Here is a 20918-nt window from a genome sequence, read left to right on the forward strand (position 1 = left end):
CTGTGTGTAGGTATGTGCCTGTGAGTGGGGGAACCCATGGAGGTGAGAAGAGAACGTTGGATCCCGGAGAGCTGGAGTTAAGAGATAATTGTGAACTGTTTGTCAAGGGTACTGGAAACTGAACTCTGGTCCTCTGCAAGAGCAATGCATGCTATCACTACTGACTCCTGGAGCCTCATTAAGGGCTCAGACTCTTCGGGGATGCCTGCTGGCCCCCTCTCCAAGTCTCTTAATCCTTTAGGCTCTTATTATTGGTGAGTTATAGCTAGCTCATCTTGCTGGTAAACTGTCACAACCTCCCCCTTCTGTGACAGTTGTCCTTTTTGCCTACATCCAATACCCTAACCGTTTCTGAGCATATCTTAATTCTCCCCTAGCAGATCTTTTCGCCCAGACATTTTGATGTACCTAAAGGTCCAGAGATGGATTCCAATCCCTTCAGGAGAGAGAGGGGAGGAGGGATAAACGGGGAGGGGGAAGGAAGAAGGGAGGGGAGAGGAGAGAGAGATGACAATTGGTGTGTGTTCAAATATTGACAAATCTTCCCAAGGTCATCCTGAGGCAAGGACAAGGTGACAATGGACAGTCTGCTCACCTTGACCTTAGGAATTGGGCTGCCTGGTGTCTTAACTGATTCCAGAAACACCCCATGCTTGCACATGGCTGCAGGTTGCACATTCTAGAAGGTCCATTCTTCTGGATCACGGTACTGATGCTGTATAGGAGAGAGGGGAGAGAAAAATGGCTAGGGGTGCCATTTTAAAAAGCCCAGCAGGATGAGGAAGTATGTGAGAGAGAACCGTGGAGGCAGATAGTGGGTGCTTTGGGTCAATAGAATCAGATGCTGGGTTTTTGTGAGGTTGAAAAATTTTAGGCCCCCCTGATTGGAGGATTGGGGTGAGGGTGGGGTAGGAATCTTCCCACTGACCCTAGCTAGAATGCCAAGCTGTTTTTCATGTCTCAAGGGGTTGTCAACCAATTAGACCAAAGACATTTGCTTTCTGGACTGCACCTAAAAGATTAGCCTGTGGGGACGGACATGGAGGAAAATGTGACACCTGCCTTGAGCATCTAGCAGGTGACCGAGGCTCTATAGAAACCATGGGTATGGCATGACTTGGTGACTCTGGGTGGTGTGTGTATAGGTTTGCCTTGTGTCCCCCCGCCCACATTCTCTCAAATATCATCTCCACATCTGTCTTCCCAGGCACCACTGGGAAGAACCCTACCTTCATTGAAGGGTCCAGTCATGCAAGCAGCTAAACCAGGACTTGGCCATGGATCTAGAGTCTGTGCTTACTGGTTGGTGCTCCTTGATGCATCCTCGGTGTACTTTGCTCTTTCTTTCTTTCTTTCTTTCTTTCTTTCTTCCTTTCTTCCTTCCTTCCTTCCTTCCTTCCTTTCCTTTCTTCCTTCCTTCCTTCCTTCCTTCCTTTCCTTTCTTCCTTCCTTCCTTCATTCCTTTCTTTCTCTCTCTTCCTTCCTTCCTTCCTTTCTTTTTTTAATGTTAGCCTCTTTCTATCCCACACAGACTAGTGTTTGCTGTGAGGTTCATCTTTAGTGAACCACCTGCCCTTTCCCAAGCACCTGGCCTGAGGCTGCCTAAGGACAGGCTCCAAGACTTTCTTTGGAGTCATCAGCCCTCTCTGCCAGCCAGGAGTGACTCGACCAGTCCTCTTACCCACTACAGCTGAGCCAGCGGCTTGCCCGTCTACTCCCAGCACCTTCCTTTTGCTTGTGAAGTCCATCCTATGAGCACAGCATGGCTTCAACATTTGCTCAGGGAGTTTGTGCTATTTAAATGAAAAAGATCTCAGGAAGTAGCAATATTTTCTACCCTGGTGCTTCAAGCCACACCTGGTGACAGTCTATCTTTCTTTCCCAATCCACCCTGCATGTTCAAAACAAAGTCCATCATTCCATACCTCTCCAGTTCAGCCACTGCCTTGCACCGGCCTTGTGTGGTGACAATGGCTTTGCCTTTCCCTGGTAGAGGCTTGTCTCTCCTCTATACAGTAGTGGTTCTAAGCCTGCATGACTCCCTCTGGCCCCCAAGGAAAACTTGAGGTAAGGCTGGGATGTAGCTCAGTTGGTAGACATTCTTGTGAGTATATACTAGGCCCTGGGTTCTATCCCCAGAACTGAATAAAGATAGTGGTGCACACCTGTAATTCTACACTCAGAAGATAAAGGCAAGAGAGCTTCAAGTTCAAGGTCATCCTTCGATGCATAGTTTGAGACCATGTTTCAAAGCAGAGGGGAAGGGTGGCACCATGACAGGGATGACAGACCTACATGTTTTGTCCCCTGCCACTCCCAGTCCAGGAGGCCTGCCATACTCTAGCTGCCATGTAGTCTTATCCTGGGACTTCCATCTGTCCCTGCACTGCCCTGGAGTCACATTGGCTGCCTGTAGTCCCTTGAGACCTCCCTCTGGGCTGCTCCAGGTTCAACATCCTCTGCTCTATGTAGAGCACTCTTTCCGGTTGTTCTTGACATGTATTGCTCTGGAAATTCACGTGGTAAGTTAGTCAGATTCTCCTTTTACCCCTCCTCACCCTTCCTCAGTTAGGAGGTCACTTGCAATGAGCACACTTCTTTCTTCCTGGGGTCTGCCAGCCTGAGTCTTTAGTATTATGTATTGGTTTGTCTCCCCAGTGAGAATACAGGACTTGCCCTACAGACAAGTGGAGTCATCAAATGAGTAAGTGCATATGTACCAATGCCATGGGGATCTCTACTTTTGATGGGTTGGTTCCCTTGCTGTTGTTGGGTCTCCGTGCCAGGCATTAGCTCATTAGATTTCCATATGACCTTGGGAGGTGGCTACATGTAATTCCATTTTACAGATCAGGATTCCAAGGCTTAAAAAAAAAAAAAAAATCCAAGGGAGACCACACAGCTAGCAACAGGCAGAGCCCAGCTCCCACGCCAAGTCGGTCGGCTGCCCAAGCCCACATACCACCTCTGCTCTGAGCCATGCTTGGGCATGATAGACAGGCTCCAGTGCTCCCTGGCTCTCCTGGACCTCTGCCAGACTGTCCTCATAATTATTCCATTGCAATCTACCCACTCGGTTATCAGATTTCATTTATCAGCCCTTTCTGTTTTTACCCTAACAAATCCTGCCTGTCAAACAAGAACTCTGAGACTTCTTTTACTTACTTGTTTTTGTTTTGGGGCCGAACCCAGGGACCTAATGTCTCTCACACGACATAGGCAAGGGCCCTGACATTGAGCTACACACCCATCACACCCCATTTGCAATCTAACAACACAGGCAGTTTGGGATGGAGCCAGAGAGGGTACTTCATGGATTATGCCAAAGCACTTGTGTGTTCAGGCCGACTGACCTTCGGAGGCTGCCAGGCACAAAGCAGACACGGACTACTTAAGGTGTTGGGCCCATACTTTTGAGATGAAAATCCCCCTGTTCAGGAGGGCAAAATGAGCAGTGTGGAATTTAGGAAGGAATTTTTGTGGGTTAAATTTAGGGGCCTGAAAAAATTCTAAGCCAAAAATATTTTTTGGCAAGTGTCATACAGCATTTTCATCTGGTGGAGAATGAGAGCCTTTTTCCCTGTGTGCCTGGCTTTTCCACACTGTCTTCCTGTGTGGGGCTGGTGCCAATGCCCCTGCCACCTCTGTGTTTTCTTTTTAGTAATGTATCCAACTGACCACTAAGGTTGAGGCCTTTGGATAGTGACGGTACATGTGTACTTAGCATCCCTCATAAATCAACCTTCATTGTTTCTTTAGGAGTCTCTTTAAAGTTCTTCTGACACACGTCTGGTGCTGGGGTTGTGTGTGGGGTGGACATAATGCTTTCTGGATTTCTCCTCTTGCTGGCCTTTTCATCTCATCTCCTCCCCAGGCTCTGTGGGTACCTCCCCTGTGGGGGAGCAGATGAAGTCCTGATTGACTGTATGTTGTTGTCACGAAGATGGCCATGTCAAGGACCTCAATGCCTCAGATTCATGGGAATGGCAAAGCCTTTCCCTGGTCCATGTGCAAAAGTTGTGTGTTCAGAAAATGTCACCCGCAGCTGCTTCCTCCTCTCAGATGTTTACAGCCTGAGGGTGCTCCCCAAACAGAGACCACCTACTGGGATTAGCAGAACCCCTCCCCCTGCTCTGTACAACAAACCTGCTTGGGATTCAGATATATAAAATAAATGCTGCTGTTGCTGTGTCTCCAGCAGAGCACACAGTCCATCTTTTCTGTATGTCTTCATGCACCATCTCCCCAATTAGGTCAATCCTGAAACCAGGAAGGTCAGAAACTGTCTCCATCCTCAGTCTTTCCTTTGGGGATAGCACCAACACTCAGTCACTGTGTCACTTTGCAAATAGAACTGACTCCAAATAACCCCATGGGATCGATATCTTTCAGCTTGTAGAGAGAACCGGAGCTCAGAGAGGTTAAATGACTTGCCCAAGGTCACTTACCTGGGACTTCAACCTGGCTTGTGCTGTTCTGGCTCATGACATTGAGTACTAAGAGCAAAACAGGCAAAAAGGTGTATTTCTTCCTTCTGCTCTGGCTAGGGCACAGTAGCAGGCGGGAACATCTCAGTCAGTTCTTAATCTATTAAATGGTGTGAGTTCCTTGATGCTGACTCACTGGGTAGTGTGTCCCCCCCCCCCCACACACACACAGGGTTTCTCTTTATAGTGAGCACTGGCTGTCCTGGAACTCACTCTGTAGACCAGGCTGGCCTTGAACTCATAGATCCATCTGCCTCTGCCTTCTGAGTGCTGGGATTAAAGGTGTGCGCCATCACTGCTGTTTTTTTTGTTTTTTTGTTTTTTGGATGACATGTGACCACAACTAGCATTCAACCTGGCTGGACACAGGTGTGGACAGTGGTCCTATTGGACTATGTCACTGGGCCCCTAGGCTGTGTATAGAAAAGATGCTGAGAAGGCTAAGAGTGCTGAGGGGCTGGGGCTCCTGGTCAAAGTTGGCTGGATGGAGCCATTATGGATCTCACACCAGCCCCTCTACTTCTCCAACTTTGTCCTAGATAGCCATATAGCATCGGTTTGCTCCAATATTCCTAGAGCTAGGGATACTGGACCAGCCAAGTCTTCCTAACTGCTCAAGGTGAGGAAGACAACTAACTTGAGTCACTAAGGGCCACGGTGGATAAGCAGCTGCATCTCACACGTCACAACACTTGGGCACATACTTGCCAAAGCACAGCTCATCTCGCTCGACACACTTTGCTTCGGGAGAAATCAAGTCACCTCCCCACCCTCCAAGGACCAAATTTTGTTTAGAAAACAAACTCCAACATCTCATCCAAAAAGAAATAACAAAACAAAACAAACTTTACTTGCATTTAGCCATTAATAAATAATTTACAGTATGTACACGCAGTGACACTCCACACAGGTCGCAGACAGGTGGACACAGTGAGGGGTCCCCACTTCCAAGCAGAACTGTGATCAAACACAACCAAAATAAAGTGCTTCAACTTTTTACTTCCAACATAGGGATAGCTAAAAAACCAGCAGGGAGGAGGAGGGGGCTGGGCTGACCCCTCCCAGCTACCCATGTGGTTTTGGCAGGGGTCAGGACCTCTGGGAGGGAGAGGCAGGTTCTGCAGCCTCCTGGCCAGTGTATGAGAGGTCCCTGGGGAGCAGCAGAGGGCTGTGCTGCAAACATTAAGTGGGGCTAGGGTGGGATGCAGGGCCACTGGCTGAGTGGCCCATGGGGCCAGCTGCACCACCATGCTGGTCCCTTGGGGACCTCTGGAACAGCAGCAGAGATGGGAATAGCTCTGGGCTCCCAATGGCAGGCCCCTGGCCAGAGAGTTTAAAGAAAGCACTAATGGGAAGAGACTCTGCCAGGGTACAAGGTTCTGGAAGGCCTCAGACACTACTCTCCCCACCAAGAAATCCAGGCAAGAGGGCTGGGGTGGGAAGTGGAGCCGCTGACCAGCAGTTAGGGAAGTCTAGGAGGCAGGTGAGGAGAGCAGAGGACAGGGCAGGCCAGCTGGCCCTATCCACTGGATCTGCTGCTCATGCCCTGAGGCCCCAGGGCCCCTGCTGAGGGGCTCTTACACTTGCTGGGGGTGTGGGGGGAGAGATAGCAGGAACCGGAGGATCAATTCTCTGTTGAAACATTCAGAACCAAGCACTTAGATTTCTTAAGTGCAATGGAGGAAGGGCAGAGGGTGGAGCCAGAGATGGGGATCCGAGCCCATGAGTGGCACTTCTAAGACCTCAGGCCAAAACACATCTTCCCTCCAACTGTGGGGCTCTGCAGGCAGGTGCCTGGGAATGGCACCTCAAACTCATATCCACGGTAGCTGGGATGTACAGGGCAGTCTCTGTGTAGCACGGGGTGGAAAGGTACCAGGAGGGCACAGCCTATTGGCCACACGGTTCCATCCATCTGTTAAAGATGCTGAGCGAGGGCTCTCTAGGGATGTCGTATTGCTAAGGAGGCCCTGCCTAGGGAAAGAACTGTGTAGATGCTTCAGCCCCACTGACATGGTGGCTTGGGGTGTCCCCATGGGCTTAGTGTGTGCGAGTGTGCTTGTGTAACAGTGTGTACGCGTGCGCGCGCGCGTATGTAGGAGGGCACAGGAGGCCCCAGAGTAGGTGTGCAGCAGTCAGCCGGGCCTATCTCAGTGCATTGTGAGGATGCGGAAGGAGCCAACTTTCCCAGTGTCTCTCTGGTAATGGGGATGGGACTTCAGCTTATGGGGCTCTGGTTTGCACATTCACACGGTGGGGTCAGGGTGGAAGAGCTGCTCTCCCTCTCACACAACTCTACTGTCACAAAAACACAGCACCAATCACCACAACCTTGTCGCGTGCACTAAGAGAGAGAGAGGAGAGCTGTCTCAGGCCCTGAGCCCCCCAGCCAAAGCATACGAGGGTGGCTCGGTACTGGCCATCATCCAGAGGCCACCTCTGCTGCCAAATGGTGCAGAGAACACTGGGTCACAGGGAGCCCGCCTGCTGGGCTGCATCCTGCCACTGACTTGGGCCCTCAGACAAAGGAGAAGGCAGGGACAAGAGCCCTAGGCTCCAGGCACCATCTGTACTTCCCTCTTATGTGGCCAAATGTCTACCACAACATAGGCAGCAGGGCCAGAAGTGTGAAGGTGCCGAGGAGCACCTGGGGGGCCAAGGGAAATGCTGCTGCAGCCACAGCACCTGGCAGTTCCCGAGTCCTTTCAAACAGGTGCAGCTTGTCCTTGTTGGAGTGGAGCATCTTGCCATCCTCCAAGGCATAGTAGGCAGCCAGTGTGAAGTTCACATCACCAGTTGTGAGGAGGTCGAAGACACAGGCCTGGTAGTACAGGTCTTCTACAGGCAGCTTCTCCTTGCACTTGGCCACAGCGGTCTCATACGGGAATGTCTCAGGGACCACAGGAGAGGGGCTGACAGCTGCCGGCCTACGAGGGCTTTCGGCGTTGGCACGGAAAGCCTGGAAGTCGATCTGCTGGTTGAGGGGGCAGCCCCGCAGGCAGAGGTAGAGGCCTTGGCTATCACGGTCCTCCACAGCGTTGACCACTTCCTCGGGCATTCTGACGGCAAAGGTCAGGTAGCGGCCCACCTGGCGTACCACGATAGTGGTGCCGATGTACTTGGCCTGGATCTCCACATGCTGGCCTGACACTTTCTCTGTGATCTTCAGACTGTTGGCCCCATGTTTATCCCCACCATTCTTGGAGCCATCCGCAAAAGCAGACGGAAGCTCATCCATCTCCGCTTGGTACACTTTCTGGTCCACACACTCTTGGAAGTTCTTGAAGATAATAGTGAGCTATGGAGAAGGGGAGAGAGGAGAGTGGATTAGGATTTGGGGAGGTGAGCCTTAGATGTTTTAGGAAACCGGGAGGCACTAGGGACCCACCCTCTTCTCCGTAGCGGTCACAGTTCAGTACCAACCACACTGTTGGACACTTAGTATTTTTCTTTATAACTTTCTTTTTTTTTTTTGTATTGTTTTTTGCTCCTTTTTGTTTTTGAGACAGGGTTTCTCTGTGTAGCTCTGGCAGTCCTGGGGCTCACACTATAGACCAGGCTGGCCTGGAATTCACAGAGATCCACCTGTCTCTGCCTCCTGAGTGCTAGTATTACAGGTATGCACCACCTGTAATACTAAATACTAAAAATACTAAATTGACTTAGAAAAACTTTAGTCCACAACCCTAACTAGAAAAATCAGCTGATCCACTATAGAGAGTGGTGAATCATAAAGGTAAAATAAAAAATAAAGTTAAAATTAAAAGGTCCAACTAAAAATACAAGTCCTCTGTCCACTATGGTCAGGCTAAAATACTGTTCCCCCAGACATCAGACACTAATTCATTCCAATTCATGAGTGTGGCCTAAGGGGCTTGGCAGATGTGCCTGGGTTAAGGACAGTGAGGTAGAGACATACCAGATTATCTGTGTGGGCCCAAGAATAATTACAAGTATTTGCAGCGATGAGACACATGTTGAGGGAGACACAGGCAAGAGGAAAGGCAAAGTGACTAGAAAAGTGGAGATGAGAAAGGTGCAGCCACAAGCCAAGGGATGCCAGCAGCACCAGAAGCTAAAAAGTTGGGAAGGGACAGCCCTGCTGACACCCTGACTATCTTGCATGGAGCCCACCAGCAGGTAGAATGGAAGATTGCAATGCTTGGATAGAGAGTGTGCAAAATCCATGCAAGCGAGGACAGAGGTCATGGCCCCTAGGCAATTTTGGGGGGTCACTTCAAGCTAGGGAGGAGGAAGAATAGGGGAAGCTGCAGGCTGTGGGTACAGCTCCCACACAGGCCAGAGCAGGGAGGTAGGTCATTTCCAAATAGAGCCTGAGGTCTACAGGGGAAGGGCTGGGCTGAGCTGCTTCAGCAGAGGCAGGCGGCTGGGTAGAGCCAGCAGTAAGTGTTCTGAGAGCGGCTGACACTCCCTGTGTTTGGCATTCCAGGTACTACAGTTATTATCCTTAGTCTCCTGTGGCATTCCAAGGTCAGGTGACACCCCCAAGTTTACAGATACCTGGAAAGCAGCAGTAACTTGCCCAAGGTCACACAACCATAGAATGCATGATTTTGTGTTTCTCACCTCTTGGGCAGTGAGAGATTCTCAACATGTGGATTGTGACCCCCTCCCAACAAATCTTTATCTCAAAAAAAAAAAAAAAAAGATTTACTTATTATGTACACAACATTCTGCCTGCGTGTAGGTCTGCAGACCAGAAGAGGGCACCAGATCTCATTACAGATGGTTGTGAGCCACCATGTGGTTGCTGGGAATTGAACTCAGACCTCTGGAAAAGCAATCAGTGTTCTTAGCCTCTGAGCCATCTCTCCAGACCACCCCCTCCCCCACCCAATTTACATTATGATCTTTAAAAGTAGCAACATGAAAGTTATGAAGCAGCAACGAAAACCATTTTATTGTGTGTGGGGTCACCACAACATGGGGAACTGTGAAGGGTCACGGAATTAGGAAGGCTGAGAACCACTGCTTTTTAGGGTCTTATGGCCAATAGCCCATCAGGGTAAGGGGGGGGCAGCTTGGGAAGGGGCTGAGTGTGGTTTTCCTGCCCTGTCATCCTGGTTGAGATGTCTGGCTGTTTTCCAGGGAAGATGCAAAGCTGGAGACAGGAATAAGCCCATGGAAAGGATGGTCACTTCCTACAGGGGCTGCTAAGAACCAGCTGCTTAGCTGTGGGAGAAGGTGGGATGGGAAACTCTAGGTACCACTTAGGCAGTGCCCATCTGAAGGCAACAAGAACTTGGAAACTAAGCCTGAAGTCACAGAGGGAGGTGGCATATGGGGCAAGGTGACACCCAGAGTTTCGGGGGCTCCTTGTCACCCCTCTAACCCTTGTGTTGTCCCTTCCCAGGCTCAGTTACCACTCTCCTCTCTGTATAACAACACTCACTCCTCACGGAGAGGGAGGGGTCTGGCTAGCTAGCTGATAGGGTTCCAGGGGGACACTGCCCCAACTTCTATCCCAGAGGATCTGCTGGTTTAAGGCACCCAGGAAAGGGAAGCCTGACTGAGGCTGGCTGGTCTGCCTTGCTGCTCAGGAGGTTTGTGTGGCAGTAGTAAGGGACATGATGACATCCTGAGAAGGCTCACAGGGTCATGGTCAATACTGGGGTGCTAAGGGGATCTGTTCCAGTGAGTATGAGGACCAGAAACCAGAATCATTGCTTGGGTGGGGACCAGAAGTAGAAAGTGCAAGAACCTTGGCTCAGAGTCAACCAAAGGCCATCCAGGAAGGCCAGATGTGGGGCATGGGGGTACCAGACAATGCCCCACTGCAGCTCCAGATGGTCATAGCTGCAAAAAAGAACCTAGAGGCCAGGTAACCAGAGTGTCCTCAGGCCAGGGCAGTGGAACCTAGTGGTTTCTGAGCTCCTTGGGCTGAGCATGGTGACGAGGGTTCAGAGTTGTTGGAGGAGTTCCTCAGCTCAGCACTGTCGCTGTTCTTTCTATGAATACCTCATGCTAGCCAGGTAGTAAATGGTGGCAGCTAGGGGTCCTGGGACCTGAGAATACATAGAGCCCTGTTTTCTTACTGTACCATAGGCCCACAGGCAGAAGGGGTGGAAGGACATTAGTGGGGCCATTAGTCAGGCTACATGCAACTCTCAGGGGCTAGGGTACTCTAGCTTTTTTTGGGTAGGGGTGGGTTCCTTACTCCACAGAAATACAAAATAATGACAAAACCCTAACCAACCCCACCCTCCATCCCCCCACCCCTGAAATGAACCAACCAACCCAACCCAACCCAAAAGCCCTACTCCAATATCTTTTAGATTCTATTTGTAGAATACAGTCTGGACTAGATCATGCTACTATTTCTCTTCTGACTTTAAAAGAAACAAGACCTTCATGACTATGTTAGTGCAGGACCATGGTGGGGAACACCAAGTATGATGAGAGACTGGCTCATTCTATTGCTTTGTGAGAGAAAGGCTAAGGAGGTCTGAGTCCCCATAGTGTGAGCCCAGTAGGCACTGGCCACACAGTTTCCTAAGCATCAACTCCGCTTCCTGTTTCCCTCTAGGGCTCCCATTTCTAGTATGCACTGGGATGTCAAAGGAGGCTGGAGCCCGTCCCTGCTGCAGAGCCATAAGCCTGGGACCACATGAAAATGAAGTTACTCTCCTGTCCCTGACCTAAGAAAATGGCGACTTCATACAGTTCGGCTTCCCCTTTTCTTCCCAGCCAACAGCTTGTCCACTGTGGTGTGTGGAGGCACCTGCAGGGATAAAGGTGGCCCAGTCAGGGTGGTCTGGGAAGTGGGTGGTCCTGCCACCGGAGGGAAGGCAGGGTGAGGGACGCTGGTGTTCTTGTTTTGTGTACAAGGCCACACAGACATGGGCAAGGGGCTCCTGCCTTCCAAGTGTCACCAGTCTCCACTGAACAGGAAAGGCTGGTTTGGCTTGAACTGCCATCTCTCCTGGAGACAGCCTCCTGGAAGGCTGACAGGCTCCCTGACTCCTTGGCACTTGTGCCAGGGACACAACCACAAGTAGCAACATGAAGGGGGCCTGTCGAAAGCCTGGCGGCCTGCTGCCAACCCACCATGCATGGATGACTCTGCTTTTGGTATCCTCCTTCTCAAAGGGGCCCCTGGACCTCTTAGTGCCTGCCTCCAATGAGAGAGATCCAGAAAGTGAGAGAGCGTGATGGGGGTAGGGGAGGGGTAGGGAGAACATAACATAACAGGCTTCTGAGTGCTTGGGGAAAATAAACAAGGGTGAAGGTGGGTGAGGTAGAGCCGAGTTCCTGCCCTCAGAGCCTCAGTTTCTTTGCCTGTAAAATGGGCACAACCAGTCAAACTGGGAGGAGGCAGTGGAGTGGGATGCTGACTGTCGAGTCTGCCTTTCTATAGAAAATCCTATCTTGACTGCCCTTGAAGACAGAGGGAAGAGGGGCCAGAAGGGCTAATGGCAGTACCCTGGGAATGCACAATGACCCTAGGTAACGTCATGTGTATATGGGGTCAGATGGAGGGTGAGCAAGACCACCAGCTGGTGAGGTCAGGGTAAGGACCAGGTTGGGGCTGTTTCTGAGAAGTCTGGAGTGTTGGTGAGGGAGGACACAGGGGAGAGTGGACCCTGCTGGAGCTAGAGTCCAGGCTCTGGTGAGAGGAGGTCCCCCAAGACTATACTGTTTTGGGGATGAAAGTCTCTTCCATCCTTTGCTTCCTATGTTCCCCACCTGTTCACCATCATCCGGGGACTCCCACTGTCATCTGGGGCCAGCTCAGTGGCAGACCCTCCCAGTTCCCCCAGCAGAGAGAGCTACAGCCAAAGTGCCCTGCTGTCCTAGCATCCTGTGCTGGGCTATCTGCATGAGCTAGCGACTGCCATCAGGGAGGGCATAGCATGGCACCAAGAGGCAGGCATGAAGGGAGAGTCCACGCTGCTGGATCAGAGAGAGCACACATACACTCGGGGAGCAAGAGGCTCCAAGAACAGGCAGAATGCCAGGGCACTGGAAATCGGCCACTGAGGTAGCTCATCTGGGGCCCACAAGCCTCCCAGTCTGGTCTGAGTCTTGAGTTTGGCTTGGCTACACATACCAACACTGTCACTGTCTGGTCTTTAGCAGAGCCAGGCTGATGGGGATCTGAGAGTTGTCTGCCTGCTGAGATCAAAGGTCTGGGTCACAGAGGAAGGACTGGTCTGGTCAAGCTTGGCCACACAACCCCATACCATTCTGGAAGCCTCCATGTTGGTCTGGGTGGGGATGGCCTCCCATTTCTAGCTGAGGCAGTTCTTTGGTGCCAAGAGCCTTGCATCAAGCCTGAATTAGCATACACATCTGAAAGGCAGGCGAGGCATCGAATGAAGCACAGAAACAAATGAACAATTAACTCCCTAGATTTGTGGACAGCCCTACATGCTGAGGGCTGGAGTGTTAGGTGTACCTCACTCCTGTGTTTTAAGGCCAGGCATACTGCCTCACAACACACTGCCTAAGTTCCAAGGTGGCAGAGGTCCAGGCCCAGCCTCCCTCATCACACACAAGGCTGTGTTTGAGCTCTGCTGTCACACTCGGTGATCACACCTTCCTGGGTCAAGGACCCCATCCCTTTTGTATGCTCAGGTCTCCCAGATGCCAGCCTTCAGGAACCCATGGCATGGGGCAGGGACACTGGGTCTCTTCCAGTCCTGGGGTTTGCTGCATTTAGAAGCCACCGCTGCAGGCTCCCAGTGTTCATTTATCTTGGCTCTGGGGAAGGAGGGTGGTTAGCAGCCGAAAGCTGCAGGAAGGTGTTTGGATCCTTGCCTGGGGCACCCTTAAGTCTTCTGATGGAGGGAGGAGGGGAAGGAGGGAGGAAGGGAGGGAGGGAGTGTGTGTATGTGTGTGTGTGTGTGTGTGTGTGTGTGTGTGTGTGTGTGTGTGTGTGTGTGTGGTGGGGAGGAGAATGCTCTGGTCTCAGATCTGCTGCCCTCTAGGCATCATGATCTGGTACTATGAATCTAGTAGGGCAGCTGTGGTTTTTTACCCAGTATGAGAGCCCAGAAAGAGAACTCCTTTGGTAGGTCAGGGCCACCAGAGCAGAAGGAAGTGTTAGCTATGGAGCATTTTTTCTGGTTGCCAGGTCACCTCACTGTCCTCTTCTAGGGTGTGGCAGGGAGAGAAGGAACAGAAACAGCCTTGTGGGGCAGCCTGGCACTGCCTAACATGTGGTCTCCCAACACATTCCTCCTGGGGAAATAGACCCACTGTCTCCTAGCCACCTTGGAAGCCCCAGGGGCTCTGGTGACAGGGCTGGCAGCACACAGAGACCAGGTACTGAAGAGGGCAGACATGTCCCCACTGCCTGACAGTACTGCCTCCTCACCTTGGTATTTTACCTCCTGGCGAGTCTAAGATCACCAGAGAACTTCGCCACTCCCAGCAGAAGTAATCTGGGATTGATAGGAATGTCCCTTTGCCTGGGAAGTAGGGCCATGTCTCTTAGCTGCCTCTGGCACTAGATGTGAGCAAGACTGGAGACCTGTCACCCAGACACCGAGCCCTCCTGGAAAATAAGTGACCTTCAGCTGGCTCTGTGGCAGTGGAGAACATGCCAGGCTCAGCAGTTGTCCTGGTCAAGGTCAAATCCCAGCTTGGTGTTTCCCACCAAGCACATTTTGGGTGAGGAAGTCCCTTTGCCTTCTGGAACCTCCTGTTCTGTCAAAAGGAGTTACACTAACCAGACAGGACTGGCCCCAAAGATGACAGAGAGAGCTTCTAGATGACCCCTGGAATGCTCTGTTAGGCCAGTTCATACTTCATTCTGTCTTCCTTCATTCCAGGTGTTCAAGGCTCTCTTTGCCTCTCAGTGTCCAGATAAATCAAGGAGACACAGGGCAGAACTCTACCCAGCAGCTTAGGCTGTTCATCTATCCCATCTCACAGCCCTGGCCTCTGGACCTACATAAAAACTACCAAAGGATTTATTTGTTTATCTATTTTGTTGAGACAAGGTCTCACATAGTCCAGGCTACTTTCAAGGTACCTTGAACTAATGATCTTTCTGCTCCATTTCCCGAGTCCTGGGATTTCAGGGATGTGCCACCACATCCAGTTTTATGTGGTGCTGTGGACTGAAGGCTAGGCAAATAATCTAACAACTGAACCACACCCCCAGACTCCACTGGGGGCTCAAAAAGATAACCCACCAACCAATGGAAAAAAAAAAGTCCAACCCTATTCCAAAGAGTCAGTGGTCAAACCAGCCAGGAGGGGTGCATCCATCCTGGATGAGGGGTGCAGAGAGCAGTACTGTCTGTCACCTTCTACAATGGCTGCATTTACAAATGCAGCTGCAGAGGTAGCAAGGCCATTACACAGGCCAGACTCCTCTGATTGGGTTTTAACATGTTTCTACCAAGACAGAGTCTGGGGGTGAGACTACTCCAAAGGCTTGGGAATACGTGTTTTGGGAGTATTTCTGAACTTTGTATTTATGTGTATGTTTGTATGTGAAGTGTACCTGAGTCAATGGATGTGTGGAGGTCAGAGGTCAACATAAGTGTCTTCCTCAGTTAATTCTCCACTTTCCTTTCTGCAGATCTCTCGTAGAAACTGAAGCCCAGTAATTTGGCTAGACTGGCTGTCCAGGGAGCCCCAGGGGCTTTTCATCTCTGCCTTCCCAAGGCTGGGATGACAGGCTCGTGTAGCCACTTGGCTTTGTGTGTGGGTGCTGGGGATCTAAACTCAGTCCTCGCACTTGTATGCAAAGCACTGTATTGACCTTGACCGAGCCATCCTCTGAACTTCCAGTTTTAGAACTGTAAGGATGGAAGGAAAGCTGTTTCACCACATCACCTGTGTGACACATCTGTACACACACAAGCACACATCTGGAGGTTTCCCAACACTTGCTGTCACTGTACCCAACCTACTCAGAATGCATATACACTTTCTTATCTGTGCCATGCTAGGCTATTCTTACTCTATCCTGCCTAATTAAAGAGTGTATGTGTTTAGGGATAAGCACTTGGGACTAACCTATCGGGGGGCTCATCCCCGAGAAGCCCTCTCTCATTAGCTATTGTTTGCCTGTATACACGCAACACTCAATGGACTCAGTAGGCTGTGCATCATATAATATAAGGCACATGGACATGTACCACAATGACTAAAAGAGAGGTCAATAATTTGAGAGGTAATGGGATGGACAGGATTGGAGTGGGGAGAGAAAGAGGTAGGAAAGATTTAAGTACAGAAAAGTTACACAAATAAGCAAAGAAACCTATATATTTTATAGGCTGATTTCTGACACCAGAGTAGGGTCTCATGACTCCCTTGTGAACAATGTCTAGAAGTCTGAGAAACCAGAGGCAAAATACACAGTTGCAAGTTGGTTTATCTCCTGACAAGAAATGTTCAGAACATTTCTTTCTAAGCCAATTGCCTCTTTACTGTGAATAAGAACCCAGCAGTGCTGGGGGCATCCTGGTGCCAGCAGAGCCTGAACAGTGTGACCTGCAGGCCTGGCTCATCCTTGCCATATATATATATACACCTTACCTTGCTGGTGGCGGTGGCGGCAGAGCCAGGCAGCACAGGTGTGTTGGTGACTTGCACGTTCAGGTAATTATTGTCGATGAGCGGCCAGGCACCTTGTACCTTGCATGTCTGGAAGTGGTCTGTGAAAGTCCTGAGGTGTGGGTCCCCGAAGAGGCCGCAGTGAGTGTAGTTGGGGGCAGCTGAGTGTTTGTGGAAACTCTTCTCATAGTGGCAGATCTCGGGGCTATCCGAGCGCTCCTGGCTGTCCCCAGCTGGTGGGAGCGTGCGTAGGCGTGGCTGTGAGGTGGGGCCATCCTTGGAGCAGTTGTGCTGGCTCATGAGGTCCTCTATGCCATGGACAGCTGAGTGGTAAGCCAGGTCGCCCCGGCAGGTGCGGGCTGTCCGCCGTGTGCACAGGGCGTAAGTACGCAGGGCTGCACAGAACTCCGGCACGTCGTCAGAGGCAGGGGCGTGGCTGCCTGATGTGGCACTCCAGAACTCAGAGTTGCACTTGAGAATCTTGCAGGGGGTGATGGCTATGGAGAAGAACAGATGTGACATCATATTGGGACCCTCTTCTATAGACCTCTATAGATTAGAGGTGCGGGGTGACCTCACCTAAGATGGTGCCACCTATAATACATGTCCACTGATAAGTGAACTGTTGAGTAACTTGCCCTATCTAGCCTTCCAGATTTTTCTGCATAGCCTGCTATGGTAAGGAGGGTCCAGGCACATGGACCAGACTGCAGAAAAGGGCCAGCATTTACATTTAGCAGGATGGTGACTGTTAACCAACCATCCTTGGGCATAAAAAAAAAAAAAAAAAAAAAAAAAGCGCCAATACATAAGAAAGAAAACAAACAAAAAAGATACTCACATATACTTCCCAGAATTTCAGCAAAAAGCCACAGAGATGTAACAGGTATTTAAACCCTGCTCTTAAATATGTGCCCCATTCCTGCCATCATGAAACCTTGCAAAACTCTCTGCCTCTTTATACTCATTTGAAATAAGGAATAACAATAGGGTCTACTGTGTGAATGTGTTGAGTGTTAAATGACTTATCGCACACAGCTTTGGGGCCCAGTGCCCTTGCTCACCACAGCTGTAAGTATGGAGATGACCTTATGAATCAATGCATTCCCCAGTCCCTCCACCAGGGCAAAATAATGACAAATACCAAACCGACTTCAGCTTTTCCTGTGGGAGCTTTCCTGGCACAATGAGGACTCCACCTGTCACAGGTCTTGGACCTCGCTCTCTGGAGGTCCTGGGTCCTGCCTCTAGCTGACTAGTTCCCAGGGACTGTTTCTTAGGGTGGGCAGGGAGCACCATTAAATTCAATCAATGTTGGCTGCTATGGTGATTGTATCCTGTCACAGAGGATCTGGGTCATCTCTCTGTTTCCTATAATCTGGGAAGCTGATGGAAAGAGCTGCCTTTGAATCTATCTGCTCTATTATTATTATTATTATTATTATTATTATTATTATTATTATTATTAATGAGGGTGTGTTTGTGTGCACATGCACCTGTCTTGCTTGTGTGGAAGGCACAGTATCTTGGGGGAGTTGGTTTTCGCATTCTACATTTCTGAAGCAGACAGTTATCTAGCTGGTTCCTTACATGCTTCCTGCACCAGGCTGGCTGGCCCAGGAGATTCAGACAGACACCCCTCCCCCATCTTTACTTCCCATCTCTCCATAGTGGCACACTGGCATTACAGACCTGTGCATGACTGTGGAGCTCCTTGCATGGGTTCTGGGTTGCATGTCAAGCACTTAACCCACTGAGATGGCTGGCTGGCAAATAAAGTCATTTAGAAACCTTGAGACCTTAAAAATGGCCAGGTTTGAGAACTGTGGCTTTAACATACCTATATCTTGTATTGGACACAAGCAATCTATTTTCCTGGCCTTCTTGATTCTTTCATACAACCTACAGTGACCATGAGTGGTCAGGCACACATCCACCCAGCAGGATCAACATTTTTCTGCAGGCCCCAGGATAAACGGGGCTGGCAGTCCAGCCAGAAGGCCAAGAGTCACAGTCCAATGCTGGCAAGAGAGGTATCTGAAGAGAAAGGGGCCTTGCTCCAGGTCTGGAGTAACTTGGTCTGTAGCCTTGGAAAATTCAGATTGTATCACTCCTGTTGGACTTCCCTTTAAATCAAGCTTCAAATCAAAATGAGAACAACTCTTTGAGGGTAGGGTGATGGGAACATTTATTCTTCCCAGCAGGGTCCCCCGGGGATACCCTTGTCTGTGATGTGTGCCTGCTGATCTCCCATGGAGCTTGGACCTACTTAGGGGATAGAAGTGCTTCCACCCTGCTCCTAAAGGCATCTGCCCCAGCTGTCACACCTGATGTGTGGTGGTCTGAATGAGAATGATCCCCATAGGCTCATATATTTGAACACTTAGTCACCAGGGAGGGAAACTGTGTGGGAAGGATTAGGAGGGGTGGCCTTGTTGGAGGAATGGGCTTTGGGGTTTCAAAAGCCCAAGGCAAATCCAGTCTCTCTCTTTGCCTGCTGCTTTCCCATCAGGGTGTAAAGCTCTCAGCTACTGCTCCAGTGCCATGCCTGTCTGCTTCCTGCCAGGATGATCATGGACTAGCCCCTCGGAAACTGTAAGCAAGCCCTTACCTAAAAGCTTTCTTTTCTAAGAATTGCCTTGGTCATGGTTCTCTGTAGCAACACAACAGTAGCTAAGGCATGAGCATAGAGAAGTCCGTCCCCACGAGACTCAGGCTACCTGTGTTTTCTATACCTTTGGGAAACAAATTCCTTTTGGCTGGTACCTGTTGAAGATGGTTTTCTTTTAGTTTGAGAAGTTATGTATTTATTTGAGCATTAGGGAAAACACGGATAGAAGAGTTAGTTTTCCCATTTTTATGGCTTTATGTAAATTGAAGGCTGACTTGCATCAGATTAGAGTGCTTGAGAAGCAACAGCAGGAGGGCTGCAAGTTCTGGGATAATTTGTGACACCTTGTCTCAAAAAACAACTGAGACCGGGCGTTGATGGCGCACACCTTGAGTCCCACTGGCACTCAGGAGGCAGAGGCAGAGGCAGGCAGATCTCTGTGAGTTTGAGGCCAGCCTCGTTTACAGGGTGAGTGCCAGGATAAGCTCCAAAGCTACACAGAGAAACCCTGTCTCAAAAAACCAAAACAAACAAACAAAAAACCAAAAACAAACAAACAAACAAAACCCCACAACTGAACAAAACAGGACCAGTACATCAGCCTAGGCCATTGGTGCCTGCTGTATAGAGGGATGGCAGTCACGGAGCACTGTGACACTTCACCGAGTGCGGCCTCCCGGAGTCCGTAAGATGTGCACCTGACACCCACAACCTGTGGTGCCCGAGGGCCTGGCTTGTGTAGATACAGGAAACCCTGGGTGTGGCCCCTCCAGATGGAGGTGGAGTGAGGCAACAGGTACAAGGGAACAGGGCACACAGGAACTGTTGTGGCCACGTGCTCTTCACCTTGGCTCCAAGAGAGCAGAATGCTGACTGGCTATCCTGCTATCTCAGAATCACACAGAAGGGTATATGAGAAAAGCACCACAGACATGGAGTCTGTCTTGATTGCAAAGTACACTTGGGTTCATTTCAACCTCTCTCACCATGACGGAAGGAACAAGCGATGGAGGCTCTCGACTGTCCATGCCCACACCCTCCTTCAGAGCTGGCATCTCCAAATCAGGCTGGTTGCCCTGCTGTGGCTGACAGATGGTAATACAGGTCTGGTACTCTTGCATCCAGGAACCTAGGGCTCCCATTTGCTCCCTACTCCTGGGTAAACTACAGGACCCTAAGAGGGCTTCTTTGTCCCTTTTTCTCAGCCATGTGGAGAACATTCTCTATGCTACTGTACCTCCCCCTACCCCCACCCCCCCATTTCCTTCCTAGGTCCTCTTCAAAAGCAGCTACTTTCAATGGAGGTATCATCTGGTCATGTATCAAAGGTCTAGGCAGATTTAGCCTCTCATGCTCTGTTTTTCCATCACTTCATAAACCTGTTTCCAAAGTAACCCAGGCCTGGCATCACCCCTTAGCTCTGCAGAAATACAGGGTATTAATCAAGAAGGGGCAAGTAAACTCTTGTCCACCCTCCCCCCCCAGCCTGGGTGACTTATGCCCCAGCCTGATTCAGGGCACCCATTTCATGGCATCCCAAAGTACCACCCCCACTTGGAGGATGGAGCAACCAGAAGGGCTGGGTCCTGGACTTGTGATTTATCTTAGCTAGTGAGCAAATGAAGAAACGTTGGGTTCTGTGCAAGAAAGAAAAATGGGGACACTTGTGATTTCTCCACCCAGAGAGAGTGTGTGTGTGTGGGGGGGGGGGGCAGACGACAGACTGAGTGTCAGCAAACAGCAAGTGACAGATTTATGTCACAGACAATACCTAGTTAGTCTCACAGAAATGGGGGCCACAACTTGGGGGCATTCTGGGTTTGGGGCAGGCATCCAGGGTCAAACCCACAATTGTGTGACCTCCTTGAGCCACAGTCATGCAATGGGGTGGGGTAGGGCCAGAGGTGCTGACTAAGCCAAGCCTGCAGAACTAGGGAAAGAGGCTCCAGGAAAGAGGTTTGTGCTGTTAACTTTGTTCAACTGTCATTAACGTAATTAATGTGACTTTAGGGTTTACTATTCATCAGATGTGTACACGTTGCCTTTATTCTGCAACGACTCCAGGACCTACTATTGCCTTCAACAGACAGGCAAAAAAGGTACACAAGCCTTGAATAGCTTTTCTTTTAAGGTTTCTCGATGCAGGCAGGATGTAACCACAGCTCTTTCTCAGTCCCCAAACTGCTGTGGTCTCCCCCCTCCAAAACCAAACTGCTTTCATCTTAGGCTGTCACTACTACCCTGGAGGCAGGAATTTTTTTTTAATCTTCATTTTACCAGTGGGA

At 50.2% G+C, this 20918-nt stretch overlaps 1 protein-coding gene across 1 annotated transcript in view; it reads right to left on the reverse strand.

Annotated features, from left to right (window-relative positions):
• Window positions 1-5303: 5303 nt before the first annotated feature.
• Window positions 5304-20918, reverse strand: part of Rgma (repulsive guidance molecule BMP co-receptor a) — a 43889-nt gene continuing 28274 nt past the window's right edge. Inside the window, exons 3-4 of the mRNA XM_027408141.2 lie at window positions 16005-16519; window positions 5304-7785 (exon numbers count right to left, since the gene is read on the reverse strand). Of these exons, the coding sequence (XP_027263942.1) occupies window positions 7084-7785; window positions 16005-16519 (1217 nt within the window). The 3' untranslated portion in view covers window positions 5304-7083. The remainder of the gene's footprint in view (window positions 7786-16004; window positions 16520-20918) is intronic.

This window comes from Cricetulus griseus, chromosome 3, assembly GCF_003668045.3.
Source record: "Cricetulus griseus strain 17A/GY chromosome 3, alternate assembly CriGri-PICRH-1.0, whole genome shotgun sequence".
NCBI lineage: Eukaryota > Metazoa > Chordata > Mammalia > Rodentia > Cricetidae > Cricetulus > Cricetulus griseus.